Genomic DNA, 21,119 nt, shown 5'->3' on the forward strand with positions numbered 1-21,119 from the left:
ATATTTTATTGTGTATTCTACTTTTAATCCACAAGAAACATTATTCTTTATTTTGCAATGGTTTTTCCATTTTAAGTATAATTGTGGCTGATACTCTATTCTATACTTATTTTTTTCCTACTGTTGGCCTGATAAATCTTTGGACTTCTTTGAAGAAACATCATTTTGATTTAGACAGATCCCTTTTATTTATCATGTCATTGGGTTTTATTTTTAAGCACTTTCTGAAGATACCTGTCTTTTAATAAGAGAGTTTAAACCATGTGTTGTGATAATGTGGTTGGTGTTCTGACACCTTATTTTTTGCTTCCCATTCTTTCCTTTATGGGCTGTGTTTCACATACATCCTCTCTCCACAGAGACTTCTTGGAAATTTGTTTTCAGAAAACATCATTCAAATATGTCTAATACAAAATTCAAAAATAAAATGATGTCCTTTGAGACCTCTATATGAAATTTCTATTCAGCTGTTATGATTTGGTCAATATGACATAGGATTTTAGACTTGAATTGTTATTATTAACATATACTACATTATATACCATCTCTTTTAACTGATATTTTTGTGTTTTCAGTGAATTCTGAAACCACACTTTCAACAGTTATTTATATTTAGCTATATGTTTAAAACTAGTTTCAATACTTACTAAAAATCTTGTATTTTTAATTTCTGTTTGTCTTTAGAGTATAGTATACATGCATGTTGCACAGAACACCCACTCCCCCCTCCCCACCCCCCCCAAAAAAAAAACAGAATAAAGGAAACAAAAAAGTTGGACTCATCCATGATGGGGTATTTTGTTGTTGTTGTTTTTCAGTTTCACATCTATATCCATCTGCAAACCTCAGAGTCTTAAACTGCAGAATTTGATGTCTTTTTCTCATCTCCATTATCATTTAGCTTATCATCGTTCATCACGGTCATTGCAATAATCTATCTATATGATTCCTATCTGGTCTCCTTCCAGGTTAAAATGTTAAGTCAAACCATACCTCTCCTCTGCTCAGTTTAACTCCCTCCCCTTCAGTTTAAGCCAAAACCCAAGCATACTTCCTACCCCCTGGGGAACTTGCTCTCTGCCCCCCACCAATCTCCCCACTTCCTCTTTGCCCATAATTCCAGCCACACTGGTCCTCTTACTGCTCCTTACAAGAAGCTAAGCTTGCTCTCACCTGTGGTGGCCACCTCTCTATTGTATAATCTCATCCCTCTGACAATGGTCTCCTCACCTCTCTCTGATTTCCTCCAAAATATCTCCTTATTGAAAAAGCTTTCCTAGATCAGTCAACATAAAATTATACTCCAGCTCTTTCCTATACCAACAAGTAAATGGTTTATACTTTCTCTTGAGCGTAGTAGAACATAAAATGATAGAAACCCAAAAGAAAGAGAAACTGCCTTAGCTAAAAAAATATATATGCAAAATTAGAAACAAATAATTGCGTAGTAATTATAGACACTTACCCTTAAGGAATCTGATTATTTGGAGGCCCCTGTAAGGAAAGGTTCAGGCTTCTGAATTATGGAGACAAGAGCACACTGAACAAACAAATACCACATTAGGAACTTCTAAGACTCAGACCAAATGGAGACAAGTAGAGTGAGTGGACATTGTGTGTAAGTCTGTGTTCTTATGGGACTTGCCGTGTTCATGAGTTAGTATATTTTATTCTAACGTTGCTCTTAAGAGAAAATATAAAGCTTCATTAGCTGGGAAGACTTGATGAACCAAAGCATCTTCCATATTTTCTTGGTCCCATTTCTGCCCATGCCATATGAACTCATTCATGTCACAGAAGTCTGTGTATGGCAAACAGGCCACACTTCTATACTGAGGTAGCTTTGGTCAATTTCCTTGTCAGGTCTAGCACCACCAACCCATACATTCATAATTTTTTAAATTTCTTTTGGAAAACCAAAGAGATTAGCAAATTGTGTTGTGTATTCTTCTTCAGTCATATTAAGATCTATAGCCCTCTTCTAGAAGACAAATTAAACAAACAGCAAAAGTTGGAAATGATTTTTTGCCAATGTTTAAGTGAAAGCTCTAATCCAAATGTTGTGCTTGCATGGTGGTTATTGAAATGCTAGAGAAAGAAAGTGTCTGTTGAATGCTCTGAAAATTAAGTGTTTGGCTTAGTATTCAGCATCATGCCAGTTCATTATTTATATCTGCAACATGAGTGAGCACAAAATTTCCTCCTCTTAACCATGTGCTGGTCAAGCTCAGAGAGCTAGATGCATGTTTTATTTTTATTTATTTTGATTTTTTTAATGTTTTATTTATTTCTAGGAGAGAGAGAGAGAGAGACAGCGTGAGCAGGGGAGGGTCAGAGAGAGCGGGAGTCACAGACTGAAACAGGCTCCAGGCTCTGAGCTGGCAGTCAGCACAGAGCCCGACGTGGGGCCCGAACCCACGAACCGCGAGATCATGACCTAAGCAAAAGTTGGCCGCTTAACCGACTAAGCCACCCAGGCGCCCCATAGATGCATGTTTTAAACTAAACTCTCTTTGCTGCCCAAATGGAGTATCTTAAACTGCTCCGTATATTGATAAAAAGAAAATCTTACCAACAGAAGGCTGAAAAAAAAATAATGTAGCAACTTAGAAAGTTGTTTGGCATTACCTTGGACTGAGAATAAAGAGAATGCTGCAGTCTTTTGGCTGTTTTTATCTTCGTGTCCTGAGCTTCAGCCTCCTGCTTATCACATCCAATCAATGTAAGTCTTTTTTGTTTGTTTGTTTTTATAGAGAGAGAGCAAAAGAACAGAGGAGAAGGGCAGGGGAGGGAGAGGGAGAGAGAGAGAGAGAGAGAAATCTTAAGCAGACTTCATGCTCAGTGAGGAGCCCAACGTGGGGCTCAATCCCACAACCTTGAGATTGACTTGAGCCCAAATCAAGAGTTGGACACTCAACCTACTCCACCACTCGGGCACCCCTAATGCAAGCTTTAAAAACAAAAACAAAAATAAAAAAAAACCCACCTCACCGGTGAATTAGGCAAGATCTACACATGACTTCTTTATATTATAGATTATTATTTTAGGTATATTTATCATATTTTTCAAATAGCTATATAGGAATTGAGGGTAAGGGCATTCCTCATGTGTGTGCAATCCTCGAAGTCACTTACTCTGGGGATTTGTGCCCCAGCAATCAAGGCAGGTAAATCATGATGGTAGTTGGTGCAAAGAGCATGTGAGGCCAATGAATTGCATGGCCAAATTCTATGTTTAATTGAGTTCTATGGGACCAGGGCTGGTTTCCAGGGTAAGAAGACTTGACTTTCACCTTTCAGTTCAATGGCCAGTAGATAGGAAAAAGCTAGACCAGAGAAACGTGACTCTCCCTTCCCCTGCCCTACTCTCGGACCTATACACCGGGCTCCTGAGAATCTTATATTCGGTTTGCTCAGGGGAAGAAAGAGCAGAGTAAATCTGAGGGCAAATGAGAAATTGTCATCTGAATCTGAAATTAGCATGTTATATAGAACTATTCGAGGAAACTAAGGAAGGTGAAAAAAAAGGATGAAAATGCGATCTTGGAATTGTCTGTGGTTAACCACATAATCCAAGTCTGGTAGTAAATAAGCCATTTCCTGAGAGAAATGTAGTTACTTTGGAAGCAGTTTCAACTCTTAAAGTCACTGATGTGCCATTTAGTATTTAAACGTCAGTGATTTACAAAAGGCCACCCAGAGTGGCCTGCATGTTCCAAGGTGTCTCCAGAACACCTCATGCATTCCTGAAGAGCAAGTGGAACATTTGGAGGGCTTGGCTCACCACGCGTGTCTAGCCCAAATGTAATTTCTGAAGCAACATTTTCTACTCAGTAGCTTGCTTTTACAGATTTTACTCACGTGGTATAATCGGAGAGATACAAATTCAAAATGCATTTAGAACCCCACCTTGTCTCATTTATGTTACATACCGGAGGCTGGGAAACTGCCCAGAGAACAAATTTGGCCCAGTTTTTGTAAATAAAGTTTTATTAGCGCACCACCATGCCGATTCTCTTATGTATGGTTTATGGCTGCCTTCCTACTACAACAGCACAGGTAAGTAGTTGTGACAGACATAATCTCGCTCCTCACAGAAAACATTTGCTAACCATCTGTGTATGTTCTTGCATTAGTAACAAAACCTATCAACCACTGAAGCTATGGTAGGTTTTTTTTTTTTTTTGTAGCAATCACATACACTGAGGGGATATCAGGTACACTTCATCAGGATGAAATCTTATTTCTACAGAACTTATTTTGTGTCTCTGATTTCCTTACCAGGAGCTAATCCTCATTAAAAAAAAAAAAAGACACACACATTCAAAAAGTGTTCTTTTATTATTTCTAGTAACATATATCGTATAAATACTCTATTTTTATATGCCCTTTTACAAAAGCGATATAACTTAAAAGTCTTATCATTAGAAAGAAATGTATAAAAATAAATATGTTATTATAGGCATTTATCACAAACTATAGTCCTTCTTAGAAGGAACACACAAATACTTATAAAGTACATAGAATTTATAGTAACATATTTTACTATATACATATGGGGAAAAAAAAGTCCTATTCTCTTTCATAGTAGAAGAGCTGAACAGACATTCACCAGGATATGACTGTTGGGCCAGCTGCTGGGGATGGACCCGCTACCCCTCAGTAGCCTCCCTACTGTGAGACAAGTTGGTCTCCATGTTCCCAAACACTGGGGATCCCATTCTACACACCCCATTCTTACACTGGCATTACATCCTTTCGTGTGTGATCACCCGGTCCTTCTTGAGACATGAACTGTTTTTTTTTTTGTTTGTTTGTTTTTTGTTTTTTTTTTTTTAACAGCCACATTCCGAAAGCAGGCTTACATAAGGAGGAAAGAAAGGAGGAGGTCTGAGCTCATCTTGTCTCCTCTGGCTTTTACTAGCATCTGATTCATTGCTGCCTTTTTTTTTTTTTTTTTTAATTCATAGACTTAATGCATTTTTACAAACGCGTGTAATTGTTTGTCAAAACGACATCATGAATAGAGACGCAATGATGGCACAGGAGAGTAAAGATGGTGTTCATTTGAGTCGCTTGATGTTGCTAAGCTTTTCTCTCATGGTGGACAACCTTGCATTCTTAACTCTCAGTAGGAAAGATGGCGGAAACGTTCTCAGAAACGGTAGCAGCCAAAATCAATCAGTGCTGGTTGAAGATGCTATTGTAACTCCTTTCTCCCTCCATTGTTTGTGAGGTAAAGTAAGCCCTGTCTGTGACTAAAAATCTCCTCTCTCCCGCTTTTCATTTCCCAACCCCCATGACACAAAGTATTGAATCAGTACCACAGAACAGGGATTGTATAATCCTTAAACTAATTTTGATGACTGTTTCTATTTGTTTTTTTAAACTTGTCATAGTTGTAACAAAAGGAATAATAATAATGCCCTGGGGCTTTATCATGCTATATCACTGCTCAGAGATTAATAACCCTCATTAACTACCCTATCAGATTCGTAACTGGCAGGATATTCTGCCGATCTAACTCCTTTTCTACCTACCTCTACACTCCCGACTCATTGACACAGGCAAGGTACACCAGATCCCTCCAGCCTTCTTGATGTCAGTGCATCAGCCCTTCCACACACCTCCTCCCCTCAAGCTTTCCCTGCCTAACTGCATTCTGCCATCGTACAAAAGTCTATGTAATGCTTAGGTTTCTTTAAAGGATCACAGAACTCAGGAGACAATACCCCCCCGTCATGGGACAGACACTGCAAGGTTCTCTTTTTGTAACCCTTCCCGCAAGTCTTGGAACATAGCGACCAATCCCCTAGCTGCCAGCTGGGGCAAGGCACGTCTGCGCACGGTCTGGTGCTGGCTGGCTTCACCTCCTTGGCACACTCCGAGGCGGGCTGCCCATTAATATCTCGGCACTCCACCCATCTCCGCTGCCAACCCAGTCCACATGACTTGGAACACTCGCTCCACTCTTCGATGACCCATTCTGAGAAGGTAGGGATGGCATTGAAAGGCTCCTTCTTCTTCTTCACAAAGTAGGTGTATTTAATCTTCGGGCGAAGGGCATTGCCCACTGTGAGGACCTGGATGGTTATGGGCTCTTTGAGAGGGCTGAAGCTGCGGATTCTTTCCAACGCGGCTGAGGAACCGCTGTACCTCAAGACCGTACCTTTGTAGGTAATGTCTTGCTCTAAAGTGGACAGAGTGAAGTCGCCGTTCAGGATGTACGTGCCATCGGCAGCTTTGATGGCAAGATAGCTGCCGTTATTTCTGGACCCCCTGTGATTCCGTTGTTTCACCTCAATGTTTGTGGCCCCAGCAGGAATCGTGACGATGTCATGATATCCAGGTCTGCCGGCAAGAAAGAAACAGACATGAAAATCTCTCAGTCACTGGCTACTTAGAATACTCAGCTTGAAAACATGCTCATCGTTCGGAAGGTAGGTTCTCCCAGACCTTACAGTTACCTCTAAAGAACAAGATCTTTGGGGGTGGGACGTTCTAAAACTCACTTTGCACTAGTAACTGATCCTGACGTTTTCTTGCACGTAGATCCATTTCCTCCACAGATACCACATTTATCAAACTTCTTTTTGGAGTCTATAATACGATCACAGCCAGCTTTGACACACTGTCCTTGCACGCAGACAGAAGTGGAATCGGGGCTACATGGGGTGCCGTCAACCACCTGAAGAAGGAAGAACATGTATCTGGTGTCACACATTAGTCAACTTGGGAAAGACACAAGGCTCTGATGAGTAGGAAAGTTTTTCTCCTTAACACAATGTCTGCTTTCCTGACCATCGTAGTTACAATAGCACTCTACACATGTCACACACTACCCTTCTTGGTGGCTTTTTCCCTACAGTAGATATAGGTGACCCAGTATACTAAACATTTTGATGCTTTGTTTATTGACCTATCTCAGATTTAAGGTCAAGGAAAGTAGAGCTTGTCAATTTGTATACTGCCGTACACTCAGTGCCTAGCATAATTCCGGCCAATCGCAGATGCTGAGTAAGTCAGTTGCTGGATGTTGAATCTCCAACTCGGGGATATTTTCATAGCCTCCAGTGATAATGGCATGTGATAATCGTTTTTTTCAATCTCAGGACCAGTTTGAGCCTCTCAGCAAAACAGCAAAATGATGCTTCTACTAGATCAATAGATGTTCTCCAACACAAGTGTTATCAATGTCAGACTTCCTTTTAATAAGTCCATTCGCATACGTTACTGCTAATCACCAGTAACAAGCACTTTGGTCCATGCCTATGCTATTTTCCAGAACCACTGATTGGCTGCCATGCTAATCTATTTATCTGACCAAAAAGAGCTTTTCTCTGCCTATCAGAGTAATAAGAAGCAATGATAAGAATCCTAAGTGCCAGATTCAAGCTTCATTCATAACTGAAAACAACAACGCTGCACTCAAAAGAAGGCGGTTGGTCACCAACGTGTCTAGAATAAAAGGAGATCGGATTTAAAATCGAACACGTTGATATATGAATCAATAAAACCACATCCCGGACTGCATGAGAAGGTTGCAGTTCAGGCCCTCGCTTCTTAGGCAAAAAGCATGAATAAAAGCAACTACCTTGGGCTGCAAAACGAAGAAGAAGCCGATGCCTTTGGCTTGACAGATGAGCTTGCATCTGTCTTTGGGCGAGACTCCAGCGTACTTGGGCGTCCACTCCACCGCGGGCCCGCTCCCTAAAGAAACCTTGGAAAACTCGTTGTGTGCCTCACACTGTTCCTCTCGGAAGGTTTTTCCTAGAAAGAAAATGACATAATGACGTCATCAGTTTTCAACCCTCACCTGCTTGCTTGTGGGCACATCGCTTGCGTCCCCTTTCTACTCACCGTTGTTGTCTGGGCAGTCTTCGATGTTACATGACCTGTAGCGCATGCGCTTGCCTTCACAGTACTTCCCTCCGTTTTTGGGGACCGGGTTGTCACATTCCCTCACTGTGTACTGAACTCCGCCGCCACAGGTTCTCGAACAGTCTCCCCAGGGTCCCCACGGCCCCCAGCTTCCGTGAATAGGGGTCTACAGGGGGACACAGATGATCAGCATTAGAACTTTTTACAGAAATCTTGTTAGAGAACAAACGAGAAAAGTAAGACACAAAGAATCAGCTGTACACATAATCTATCTTGTGTCCCCCACCGAAGGACAGACAGGGGTGTTTATCGTGGTGTCAGACGTTTGGGCATCTGTCCGTTCCTTCCAGTCCCGAATTCCGAAGGAGTACGCGTGTGTTGTGACAGAAAAACTCACATGCGAATGCATCTCGTCCGTCTTGTTCACACACTTGCCGTCCAGACACCATTTCCCTTCTCCGCAGCTGGTGCCGTCTGCCCAAGGGAAGTGCTTGGTCTGGCACACCAGCAAGCCCCCAGACATGCCCGTGCACCACAGGGTCGCGCACGTGCTGTCTGCGTCTGCGCAGTGTTTGGACTCTTCCCCGAAGGTAAACTGGCACTGCCGGTCGGCATCATACAGGGTCCCCGGGAGATCGGAGGGGAGCTGGAGGGGGCTCTGGGGCTTGTCCAGCAAACATTCCCCTGCAACGGAAATGCCAACCAACATTAAAGAACAGTAAATGAAAACATACGGAAGGCAGATCCGTTTCAGAAAATAGTTACCCTAAGAGGGCAGATATAGCAGAGTGACTTGAAAACTAGAGCTTCTGGGGAAAATGCCAGAGGGATTTAACTAATTTCTAAGATATTGTCCTCCACGGGGTATTTCTGCAGTAACAGGGACAGGAAATGACTGTTCTGCTAAAAAACTCAAATTAATGCACTTTTAGGAGCTACTCAGCCAGAAGAACTATTGTTTATTGGGAATTAAGATCTGAAAACGTAGGCTTTTGGGCTGCCTGGGTGGCTCATCTGGTTAAGCATCTGACTTGGCTCAGGTCAGGATCTCACAGTTCGTGAGTTCGAGCCCTACATTGGGCTTCATGCTGAGAGCTCAGAGCCTGGAGCCTGCTTCAGATTCTGTGTCTCCCTCTTCTCCCTCTGCACCCCTCATGCTCTCTCTCTCTCTCTCAAAAATAAGTAAAAGTTACAAAAAAAAATGTATGCTCTTGACAATGTAAGTGATTTAGAAGGAGAACTAAAAAGAACAAAAAAGAAAGAACTGGTTGAACTAGATGTGGAAGGCTGGATAACATCTAGAAAGAGCAGCTGAAGCATCTTACCATGACCATTATCCAGGAATGACGTAATCATATAGGCACTGCAGTGAGACCAAGGCTGGTTGTAGTTCAACTTGGGAAGCACTGACGCCATCATGTGGGAATTGTGGTCGACACCGTTAAGGCTGGCACATTGCTTTGTATCGTCGTGTGGCATGTTAAACACGTGGCCTAAGAAGCAATGCAAAACCCCCATCAAAATACAGGTCGTTTGAATCCCTCCCCCCCAATCAGGGATTCACTTGTCTCAAAGTGATTAATTCTAGAAGAAGAAATGTACTTTCGAAACAATCTAGTTTGGACCTGATGTGTCTATTTCTTATAAGGTGCACACAATTACGTCAATTCCCAAATGTCCAGATTTCGTACTATCTTATTTTGAAATCTATTAAGGCTAGCCATGTTCACCATGGTACGGAAAATATTTCCTGCAGTCTCTAGAAAATTTTGGCACCTAAAAGGGCAATATAATCTGTTGACTCTCCCTCTTAAATTAGCCTATGTTTGATCAGCTTGAATTCATGAAGGGGACTGAAATTCACGTCCACCCTGAAATGGACTTACCTAGTTCATGAGCCGTGGTGAAGGCAGCTTGCAAGCCATCATCTTCTATGACCGAGCAGCTTCTGGTGGGATCACATATAGTTCCAACATCAGCCATCCCAAGGGTGTCACAAGTCTTGGCCCCGCACAGGTCCTAAAAAGAAGCAAACGTAGGTCCTTATTCATAGGGACAAGAGAGCATGATCCTTGGGACCTCACTTTTTGGCAACAGGTATCTTCACATTTGTATTGAGGCATTTCCCTTCACTGTCACTGAGTTGTTCAAATCTGGGGACTGCTTTAGGGGACTTTTATTAAGATTTTCTCTAATGCTGTTCAAACAGGACCGTGGGGCTTGAGCTATTAAGATTATGGAAGCTGTAGGTAAAACTGACCATGTCAGCCAATTAAAAATAGGTTAAGTCAACAACGTTGGCCTCCCCGGAGGACCCTCATGACCCGCAGGGTCTTCCTCTCACCTGTCTGGTGAAAAGAATGGCGGTGTCATAGTGCTCCCCGTGTCGGTCACTGGGCTGATTGTGCTGCTTCTGCCAGTTACAGAAGTTTCGCAGAGTGAGGGCAGCATTGGACGTCACTTCGGGCCCCTTCTGCTCCTCATAGATGACCAGGATCTTCACGACCACCAGGTTCACAGAGTTGCGGATGCTGGGGTGTTTGTACAGCCGGGCCGCCAACGAGAACAAGGTGAGAAGGTAGTGCTTGAGCCCACTGCCGTGGAACTCGGCCATGGACTGGTCGGCCACCAGCATGGTCTCCACGTAGCGGTGGCTGGACACAAATCGCTTCTTTCTTACACTCCCGGTGCCTGTGAAGAAACAAAGAGATAGGTTTGCTCACAGGCATTCAGGCCAAGAAGAGCTACCTTCCCAGAGTATATACGGAAAGCCTAAGCAGTCAAAGCAAACATAATAAAAATACACCTGGGACAATAACAAAAATATTTGCAGCTCTTCTCACTGCAGATGTTATATTTAAAGCTTTCTCCTTTATTTATTTTCTCTCTTTTTTTTCTGTCTTCTAAATAAAAAGGCCCGTGTGAGCCATCGAAGGTTCAGGCTTTTTTTGCCGGGGGGGGGGGGGGGGGGGGGGGGGCAGTGAGCAGGATTTCTTTTGTCCTTGAAATGCTACCCTGTGCGCAAGGCCGCGTGCACATCGTCCTAGGCGGCTGTAGTAAAAACTTGGAGCGAAGGCATCAGGCAGGGCCCCTGAGTCACTCTTTCACAGGCCGGGACCCAAATCCTGAATGGGAGCGTCGGACTCCACGTGGAAGGCCCGGGAACTCGGCCAAGGGGCCGGGCCCAACTGCGCGGCTCCGCTGTCTCATTCCAGGGGCCCCGGGGGCGCTCTGCTCTGGCCAACCCGGGCACGACAACCACCCACTCTGCCCAGCAGCCTGTCGCCCCATTCCCACTGCCCCGGGGAGGGGGGGGGCGCCTGATCGTTTAGAAAAGAGCCTTCTGACTCCTGACGGAACACCAGACCCCAGGGAAGTCCTCGACGGGACGCTGACCACGTAACTGCTTCAAAGGGCAGATGTCCAGGGGGGAAAGAACATTCGAAAACAAGTCACGTGGGAGAGTTCAGGAAGAAAAAAGGCACCGTGACAGAATGAGGAGACAGCAGCACCACACACAACTGAAGGGTCAGGGTGAAGCGTAGCAGGAAGGATCAGCAGTGACTAACACGCAAAAGTGCAAGAGAGCAGAATTTTGGCCGCGAGAGGGAGCGCAAACTGGGAGGCCGGGTGGGAGGCGCGGGGAGGCGGGGCCCGCTGGGCAAAGACCTCCCAAGCAGGTTTTGCAGAGGAGCCGGGCCGTCTCCGGCCGGTCGGGGGTCAGCCTCGGGGGGGGGGGGGGGGGGAGGGGGGCAGGCAGAGGCCAGCGGGACGGAGCGCCCAGCGCAGCGGCCCAGGCGTGCGGGTTGCGCACTGCTAGATCACCGTCGCTCCTCCGCCCTCCTGCGCGCGCAGGGCGCGCGCACAGGCAGCGGTTACAAAACTCAAAGCCGAGTTGCCATCCGACCAAAGAACACACGCACGGTCGTTACACATAAAATAACAGGATGGAAATAAGTCCCCCCCCCCCCCCACGGACACTTGACTAACGTGGAAGGAGTTGGGTTATCAACCCTTCCCTTCCCGGTCGAAACGCTTCGCCTTAGTCAGGAGAAACTCGCTGATTTGCCCGCCCTCTCTGGACCATTCAAGGTTCGGGCCGACAGGCTTCTGTTCTAGAAGGGTTCGATTAGGTCACCAACCCAAACCTCCAGCCGCATTCCTGCACACCAGGCCTCCGTCCAGTCCGCAGGCCCGCGTTCCCTGCCTGCGAGCCGGAGTTTCCTCTCCGCGCGCGCCGCTCAGAGACAGTGGGGAGACCGGGATGAATGGAGAGGCCAGAGAGAGCACCTCTTCTGGGACCGGTACCTGTCGGCTGTGACTCCCGCTGCGGCGCGGGGTCCCGCGGCGGCCACTGCGTCCCGGCGTCCTGGTGCTCGGGCCGCGCGCCCCCGGCTAGCTGCGTCTCGTCGTCCGTGACCCCGCACTTGGCGCCGGCGCCGCCCCGCTGCCTCCGCCGCAGGAGATGGAACCGGGGCCGCTCCGGCGGCTCCTCCCCAGCGGCGGCGGCGGCGGCGGGCGCGGGCTGGATGAAGTACTCCTCGCCCTGCAGGTAGAAGGCACCGCTCACGCCGTCGCAGAGGCTGAGCGCGGCGGCCGAGCCGGAGTCGCCGTTCACGGTGCCCGAGTAGAAGCAGTGCGTCAGGTCGCCGGCGGGCTCCAGACGCGGCGCGTCGGGCCCGGGCCTGCGCCCCACGGTCTGCAGCGTGAAGCCGGGCGCCAGGAAGCCGCGGTCGGGCTGCAGCTCCAGGTGCAGCTGCCGGCCGAAGGCGTCCAGGCGGAGGTGCGTGGTCGCGTGTCCCGGCGCGCGCTCCAGGGCCGGCAGCACCAGCTCCTCGTCGTCCTCGGCGGGGCGCCCGCGCGCGCCCGGCACGAGCAGCAGCAGCAGCAGCAGCGGCAGCGCCGAGGCGGCTGCGAGCAGTAGCAGCGCGGGCGTGGGCCGGGAGCCCCGAGGCCGCCGCGCCGGCTTCGCGTTCCCCATGTCGCCGCCTCCCGTGCGCCTTCGGAACCCCGCGAGGACCGCTCGCTGCACCCGAGTCGCGGGAGGCGCCGCGCGCCCCGGTGGACAGAGAGAGGGGGCTATTGTTCGGGTCGGGAGCGTGGAGCCTTGCGGGCTTCGCTCTGGGTTGTTACAGTTACTATTATTCTTTGAAAAGTGAGCGCAGGGCCGGCGGCGGACGGGACTCCCGGGTCGCCGGGGAGGAGGCGCTGCAGTTCTGCGGGCGCGCGGGAAGTTTTTCTTCTAGCGCAGAGTTGGAGGCACCGCGCAGCAGCGGCTCGCGGGGAGGCTGCTGCAGGGACCAGAAGTTCCCTGGGAAGCCTCCGGGGCAGGGGGCAACGGGCCACGCGAGGATCGGTGCCTGGAGCCCCTCTTCGGTCTCCGCCTTGGCCGCGGGGCTGTTGGCTCTGCGCACGACTCGGTCCTCTCGGCCCTACTATGCGCCCTGCCTTTGCAGTGGCCCCTGACTTGGAGCCGCTCTCCAGCGAGTGCAAGAACCAGGCAACCCGGGTTGCCCTTTTATAGTCTCCACCTCCTCTCCCTCCCTCCCGTCTTCCCTCTTGGCCGCCTTTCCATCCCGAAGACACCGCCCCCTAAACTCTGTCGGTGCTAAACCGCGCTCAGCGCCGCGGGCCGGGGCGGGGGAGGGGCGGCCTCCGCGCTGGCCGGGCGCCACGAGCTCGTCAATCTGGGGGCGGAAGACGCAGGAGGGGCGCTGCGGCCAACACTTTGTGCGTCTGGGGCTGCTGCGGGCAGAAGGTGCTCGCTTCCATCGCGCCTTCCCCCTCGCCGGCTTCCCGGACCACCCTCCCTTCTCGCTGCCCTTGTGCGGGAGCGCAGTTCGCGCGCTGGGCTGCAGTTCCCAGAAGGGACGGTGGGGGTGGAGCGCAGAGACCCGTCTCCAAGATTTCCCTGCCCGGGGGCTGTCACTGTGCCGCCTCCCTTTGCCACCCCCGCCCGCAGCCCATTACTCCCCAGTTTGTACGAGGAGCCAGGACTGCCCTTTCTAGAAAAATACCCCGCCCCACCTCCATCTCCCTGGCCCTCCAGGGCGGGTTATGCAGCTGGTTCTCTCTTCGCCCCAACATTTTTCGGGTAAGCTTGTTTGGGTCAGTGCCTCCCTGGAAAGCATGCCTGGGGTCAGGGGGGGGACACTCCCCAAGCTCTAGATTTTACAATGCGTTCTCATTGACCTTTCTCCTCCTCCCTCGCCTCCCAGCCCCCACCGTAGTGCCTCCTCTTTGGGGACCTGGCTCACACTTCCGGAATAGGTGATCTGGAACGCGTTTCAACTCCCTGGGGCTTTGGGGAGAGACTTGCGCTTTCTCTTCTTCATTCCACACATAATCAACTCCCGCCCAGTCTGCCTTCTTTTACCTAATAGCTGCTGCAGAACGTAGGACACGCTGGCAGAAACGTCAAGGAACCCCACTTTTCTACCCAGTAACCAGCGGGGCCGCTGGGGCTAGAAAGCTAGAAAGTGTGCTGTGGGGAAATTAGGAAGCTGGCTTTCTTCCCTGACCCCTCCCTCCTCTTCCCACCAGGAAGGGAAAAGGCTGCATTCGGGTTCTGAAAGTGAGCAGCGCTCAGCCTTGCCTCCTCCTTAGGACCCTAAGGAAAAGCTAAGCCTCTCTTCCATCGATAAAGAGGGAGGGAGGGGCTCAGTGACACAGAGGAAGGAAATGTCTCATAATGCTAACACCGGCGGAAAACCGGGCGACAATGGTGAGAACGGCCGCCTCAGCCCCGGGGCAGACCTCTGTCCACACCGCGCGCGCTCCCACTTCTTTGCCCGGGGTTCTGTCTCGCCGCCCCTGCCCCTCGGGTTTCACCAAGTTTGGTGTGTGCTCCGACCCCACTCTTCCCCAGACCTTCCCAATTTCATTCTGCCCCAGCCAGAAGCGCCCCCCCCAACCCCCCAGTCCTCCAACACACCCCTCTTCCAAACTTTTGCTTTCAGAATTCTTTCCAACTTCCTCTCCTCTCCGAGTTCTAGATTGCCTGCCGGAAAAAAAAACAAACAGACACAAAACCCCCGCGTGCCACTCTTTAGGAAAGATCACATGAGAAAGAATGGCACCCAGAAGCAGAAACGCTTCACTCTTACAGGGTAATAACAAGCCCTGCCCCCACACCCTTAGGGGTGTTTGCACTCTGGAATGTAATGTTCCTTTCCTAAGGTCAGTGTCATAGTTACCTGCTGCATGGTCAACTGGAGAATTGCTTATGTTTTATTAGCAGCTTAAAGTATGTCAATGACCAATTTCCACCCTCACTCTATTCCATTTCTCCTTCAAAGTTAACATAGACCTACACTCATGAGTGGCCTTATTCATTTCTCGGTTGTGTAGCCTAACTTTCTGTTCATCTTGGAACTAAGCAATTCACCTCACTGTTTCCTAGTGTCATTTCTCATTTAACATCCCTACTCCTTGGTTTGGTTTCTAGACTTTCTTCTCCTTCCCCTTCTCTTTCTTCTTCTCCTACATTCCCGTCCTCTGTTACAGTAGTTTTTAAATGTGTCATCTTTTAATGATTTCAAATCATTTGTTCTTTCATCCTAGCTAGAAGAAAGGTAACATATTTGAGACAACATTTGAGGGAAAGTCATTTTACACTTGCAAGATATTGACTATGGAATCAAGAAGCCATGATGGCAAAGCCATCAATAAATTTTCAAACCCTTTGTGTAGAGGAGGGTTCTGGAAACAATATATGGTGACCAGAAGGTGGGACCTCAAACTGGTTTTGGGATGAAGATTTCAGATACTTGAGGTGGCCCAGGGCTGAAAGTCTTACCAGATCCTTAAGATTCAATGATGATATGGGAAATGTGTCATTTTCTAAAAAGAAATCATGTAATGCATTCCCAACTTTTAATTCCCCTACATAAAATTTAGCTTTTAAAATATATTTGTGCAAGTTTGGCCTTTGGTTTCTTTTTGCCTCCGGTGGGGTTTCTCTTTGGAAGGCTGTTTAATTCAAGGCATACATTTCTAATCTTGAATGGTTTACTTCAAATCCATTACAATTTTTGCAGATTTCATGTTGTATATACAAATAGAGCTGAAAAAACAGAGAGCTAGCGGCAAAAGAATGGCCAGGAACATGGCTTTTTTTTTTTTTTTTTATTCACTGGGTTTCTCTCCAGATTTCTGTTCTTTTGCATAATGACTCCAATCTGTTGTGCACCTGTAGTTCTGGGAAATGATTCTTTTTTAATCGCTTCAACAGAGGCATGGACATAGACGTTGCCAATTACTAAGCTTGAAAAACTCCATCCATGCTCCGGAGAACATTTAATCTACTTACTTTTTTGTTTTTAGAGACCAGAACTCTGTTCAGGCCTTCTTGTTGTTATACAAACATGTACATATAACATATAAGCGTATTTATAAACAAAACTGTGAATTGAAAAAAATACTTTACTATAGAAACAAGACCAAAGGAATCAGATTTGTACATGGCACTAGTGAAAGTGACATGTGATATTGGATCCTTGTACGTAAGCTTTGCACCGCCACTCATAAAATGTTTGCTCCTTGATTTGAACATGCACCCAACGCTCACATACCAGATTCACCTTTACTGTATTTCTGGTTTTGTTCTTTTAGGGTACACATGCGTTTATAGAAACATAAATATTGATATGTCCTAATTTATAGATCTTAACCAGTTTTTATTATTTGTAGAGATGACCCAATAAAAGTTAAGATATTTTACATACACATAAAAATATTTTTGCAATAAGTTTGACCTTTTAAAAGCATTCGTGTCCTCTAGTAACAGAGAGAAGAAAAAGTTTCATGCATTTTAAAGTAAGAGAAATACACAAGTATTAATTTTATGTCTACTTTACACATTTGCATGTATTTCACTTATTTGTGTACTCCAGACACAATACTCAATTCAGTTTTCAAGAAGTTTATACCAAATTACGTATTCAACAAGTAGCCATGAAATGAAGGAATCCGGTAAAATACATGAGCTGTTATCATTGTTTTAGTGGAAACGTTGTCTACGAAACAATTAATGTACATAGTTCATAAACATGTAATGCTATTCATATTTTCATACCACAGGATTTACCAAGTAGGAAAGGAAAGATGTTTACCCTTAGTGCTTTTGGGGGCACATATGGTCTAAGATAATATTGGACAAACGGATATTTTAGTTGATCATAAATGAGAAAATAGATAGAAAACATCTATTTTTAGCCCATTATATACAAAGAAATACAACTGTTGAAAACAGAAAAATTACTGTAACTTGCATTTGGGCTTAAAATAGCTATGACCTCAAAGCCATGCATTTGCAAGAACTGAAAAGAGTGTGCTCTGTCTAATCCACTCCCCTTGTTTGACAGATGTGGAACTTTGCCTCAGAGAGGTTAAGTGACTTGCCTTAAATTGTAGGCAACTGAGGACTTTGAAATAACTCTGGCTCATAATTTTTCATCAAATGCCTTCTGGAATTTTAACTAACTAGTTGCTTTGGTAGGTAAGTGTGCTGTCAGATCTGTGATTGCTGTTGTTTCCAATGATTAAATTTTAATCATTTGAAATAGGAATGTTCTGGCAATAAAACATTTCCACCTTAAAAGATCCCAGCCTTTAGTACTTCATTTTTTGTCCACCAGGTGGCGACGTTCTACAACAAATGATGTTCAGCTATTTTTCTTAATAGTTCAAGGCTGGAACTCGTAGCTTTTACATCTTTCCAATCTTATTTGATAAATTTTTGCCCAATTTTCTCTTACCTTTTGGTATCCTGGAAAATATCTTTTAAATATTGTAACTTTAATTTATATCCTTAAAATAATAATAAATGCTTTAGCCAATGACTTTTTAATCAATGTAGTTCCATCAGCTAAAACCAAAAACCAATTAACCTTTAGAAAACGAAAACTACTTCTGATAAGATAATACCGTAGATAACTTTCATTCATCACATTTGAGGGCTTTTTTTTCAATTCAAATGAAAAGAGCACGGACATTGCAATTTACCAAAACAAAAACTCATTCATTCATTAAGCAAATGTTAAGTGCCTAAGTCTGGTCACTGTGTGTTAGTACTCGACTATCAATACGAAAGTTTAATACTTGCTAAAGTTAAATGCTAAAGTTAACTTGTTTACCTGGTTTAGAGATTTTCTTTGGCAACAAAAAAGAACTTCAAGTGCAATAGTCAAAGAAAATAAGAAAATGTTCTACCACCAGGTGGTGATAAACGATAAAATTTAAAATAACTGAAGCTTGAGTACTTCAAGCAAATGTTTGATGACCCCAAATACAAGTGACTTCCAAATGTCACATGATTTAGAATTGTATTATGAGGATCTTTCATGACTTAAAATAAATTGATATTAACATAATATCTCTAGTTTAGTAAATTCTGGAATTAGAAGCAGACAATTTTAGTCAGCAGGAGGCACTTGAGACCACAGAATAAGAAATTTTAAACTAAACATTTTTCCCCACTCTGCTCACAATCGATTCATTAGCTGACTGAGATAGAAGCTTTTTTGGAAAAGTGTCTATTCATGTCTTCTGCCCATTTCTTCACTGGATTATTTGTCTTCGGGTGTTGAGTTTGGTAAGTTCTTTATAGATTTTGGATACTAACCCTTTATCTGATATGTCATTTGCAAATATCTTTTCCCATTCCATCGGTTGCCTTTTATTTTTGTAGATTATTTCCTTTGCAGTGCAGAAGGTTTTTATCTTGATGAGGTCCTCATAGTTCATTTTTGCCTTTAATTCCCTTGCCTTTGGAGATGTGTCAAGCAAGAAATTGCTGCAGCTGGGGTCGAAGAGGTTGTTGCATGTTTTCTCCTCTAGGGTTTTGATGGTTTTATGTCTCATATTTAGGGCTTTCATCCATTTTGAGTTTATTTTTGTGTATGGTGTAAGAAAGTGGTCTAGTCTCATTCTTCTGCATGTTGATGTCCATTTCTCCCAGCACCATTTGCTAAAGAGACTGTCTTTTTTACATTGGATGCTCTTTACTGCTTTGTCAAAGATTAGTTGGCCATATATTTGTGGGTGCAATGCTGGGTTTTCTATTCTATTCCATTGGTCTATGCGTCTGTTTTTATGCCTATACCATACTGTCTTGATGATTACAGCTTTGTAGTAGAGGCTAAAGTTGGGGGTTGTGATGCCTCCTGCTTTGGTTTTCTTCTTCAATATTACTTTGGCTATTCGGGGTCTTTTGTGGTTCCATACAAAGTTTAGGATTGATGGCCAACAGACACATGAAAAGATGCTCAACGTCACTCATCATTGGGGAAATACAAACCAGAGCCACAGTGAGATACCAGTTCACACCAGTCAGAGTGGCTAAAATGAACAAATCAGGAAACTACAGATGCTGGCAAGGATGTGGAGAAACGGGAACGTTCTTGCACTGTTGGTGGGAATGCAAACTGGTGCAGCCTCTCTAGAAAACTGTGGAGGTTCCTCAAAAAATTAAAAGTAGAACTACCCTTCGACCCAGCAATAGCACTACTAGGAATTTACCCAGGGGATACAGGAGTGCTGATTCATAGGGGCACATGTACCCCAATGTTTATAGTAGCACTTTTTGACAATAACCAAATCATGGAAAGAGCCTAAATGTCCATCAACTGCTGAATGGATAAAGAAGATGCGGTTCATATACACAATGGAATGCTACTTGGCAATGAGAAAGAATGAAATCATGCCATTTGCAGCAACGTGGATGGAACTGGAGGGTATTATGCTGAGTGAAATAAGTCAGTCAGAGAAAGACAGATACCATATGTTTTCACTCATATTTGGATCTTAACAGAAGACATGGAGGGAAGGGAAGGGGAAAAATAGCTACAAACAGAGAGGGAGGGGGGCAAACCATAAGAGATTCTTCAATACAGAGAACAAACTGAGGGTGGATGGGAGGTGGGGGAGAGGGGAAAGTGGGTGATGGGCATTGAGGAGGGTACCTGTTGGGATAAGCACTGGATGTTCTTTATAAGCCAATTTGACAATAAATTATATTTTTTAAAAGAAGAGAGAGATAGAAGCTTCTTGTTGTTGTTGTCATTGCTTTCCCTAACTACAGCTATTTAAGCTGAGGCTAGAAATCAGTTGTCCAGATATTTTGGAAGTGATTTTTGCCAACTGATGGTTTCTAAGCTTCCTTCCTACAAGAAAGATTTATGGATTTACAATGCTCCTTTGTATTTTATTGATAACCAGTGACTGGATTATGACGTTCTGTGGTTTATTGGCAATTCACTAGGGCAGTTAGAATGAGTAGCTCAGAATTACTGACACTTGAGTATCTTCAAAGTCCTAGAATTGCTGGCTACCTCCCATTTTCCTGGCCCTCATTCTGGGCGCTCAACTCTGGTAATTGCTGCACTGAACACTTTTGGGCAGGTGCAACCTGGCTGCATCCTAGGTCTCACATGCTGTCTCACCTGGGGCCCATCCAACTTGCAAAATGATGGTCCTGTAGTGCAGCTGGGAAGCTCAGTGGGGTTAATAGTCACGCGGTTGCCCTTGACCAGAAAAGGAGCCAGTGAGAAATGGGTCTTTGTCATGAGCACACCATGAAAGCACACATACAAGTTACATCTTTCCAGTGTCAGCTCTGTGCAGTCAGATAGCAAGGTTAATATAATGATCAAGCAGTTTCCGGATTCTGAACTCAATGACCTTTCACCATCTGTTTAACTACTTACAGGTCACACAAAGAAAGCGCAAGACACGTCACACACAAACAAGATACAACAGGGGTTAGGAAGTTAATAAACCAAACACGAGGTCCGTTTGTGGATGCACAGTCGAGTCAAGGTCTCCGTCGTCTGGTCCTGGTCAGCTCTCGGCACTTACTGCTGGTTACATTCAAGCGGCAGGGGCTCCCTGTTCTGTCCAGAGATCTGGCAGAACCTTTGGTGGCAGCTGCCTTTTTGAAATGTTCAGACATGGAGGAGTCAGTGTCTGGAGACTCTGACAGTTGGCTGCAGAAATCCTCCCTTTTTAAAGGGATTTAATCCATCTTGGGCCATTGTAGCCCTCCTCTGCCTCTGCTGGTTATCAGGTCTTGAGTGTGTTCTCCGCTGCTGGCCTCAGCAACGTCTGGGCTTGGCTGCAATGCCCTTAGCTGCTTGAGTTACTGCTTGACATAGGCCCCGCTTGACATGAGCGGCTCCATTTTGTTCTCTATGGTCTTCTTCTTTTCCCTGGGAGACAGTGTAGATGCCCATTCTCCA

At 45.7% G+C, this 21,119-nt stretch overlaps 1 protein-coding gene across 1 annotated transcript; it reads right to left on the reverse strand.

Annotated features, from left to right (window-relative positions):
• Positions 1 to 4,506: 4,506 nt before the first annotated feature.
• ADAMTS1 (ADAM metallopeptidase with thrombospondin type 1 motif 1) lies at positions 4,507 to 13,123 on the reverse strand. Its single transcript, XM_039237285.1, has 9 exons — positions 12,190 to 13,123; positions 10,226 to 10,572; positions 9,768 to 9,900; positions 9,207 to 9,374; positions 8,279 to 8,565; positions 7,861 to 8,047; positions 7,595 to 7,770; positions 6,513 to 6,688; positions 4,507 to 6,351 (listed from the first exon to the last, which is right to left on the reverse strand). The coding sequence occupies exons 1-9, from the start codon at positions 12,860 to 12,862 to the stop codon at positions 5,652 to 5,654; spliced, it is 2,847 nt and encodes a 948-aa protein (XP_039093216.1). The 5' UTR covers positions 12,863 to 13,123; the 3' UTR covers positions 4,507 to 5,651.
• Between the last annotated feature and the right edge of the window lie 7,996 nt (positions 13,124 to 21,119).

This window comes from Hyaena hyaena, unplaced genomic scaffold (assembly GCF_003009895.1).
Source record: "Hyaena hyaena isolate Hyena2069 unplaced genomic scaffold, ASM300989v1 scaffold_122, whole genome shotgun sequence".
NCBI lineage: Eukaryota > Metazoa > Chordata > Mammalia > Carnivora > Hyaenidae > Hyaena > Hyaena hyaena.

Coding starts and splice junctions, on each gene's coding strand:
- ADAMTS1 (XM_039237285.1), bottom strand. CDS start 12,862: ATGGGGAACGCGAAGCCGGCGCGGCGGCCTCGGGGCTCCCGGCCCACG. Junction 8,566..9,206: donor ATTCCTGGATAATGGTCATG/GTAAGATGCTTC, acceptor TTTCCGTTGCAG/GGGAATGTTTGCTGGACAAG. Junction 8,048..8,278: donor CGGACGAGATGCATTCGCAT/GTGAGTTTTTCT, acceptor GTCCCCCTGTAG/ACCCCTATTCACGGAAGCTG.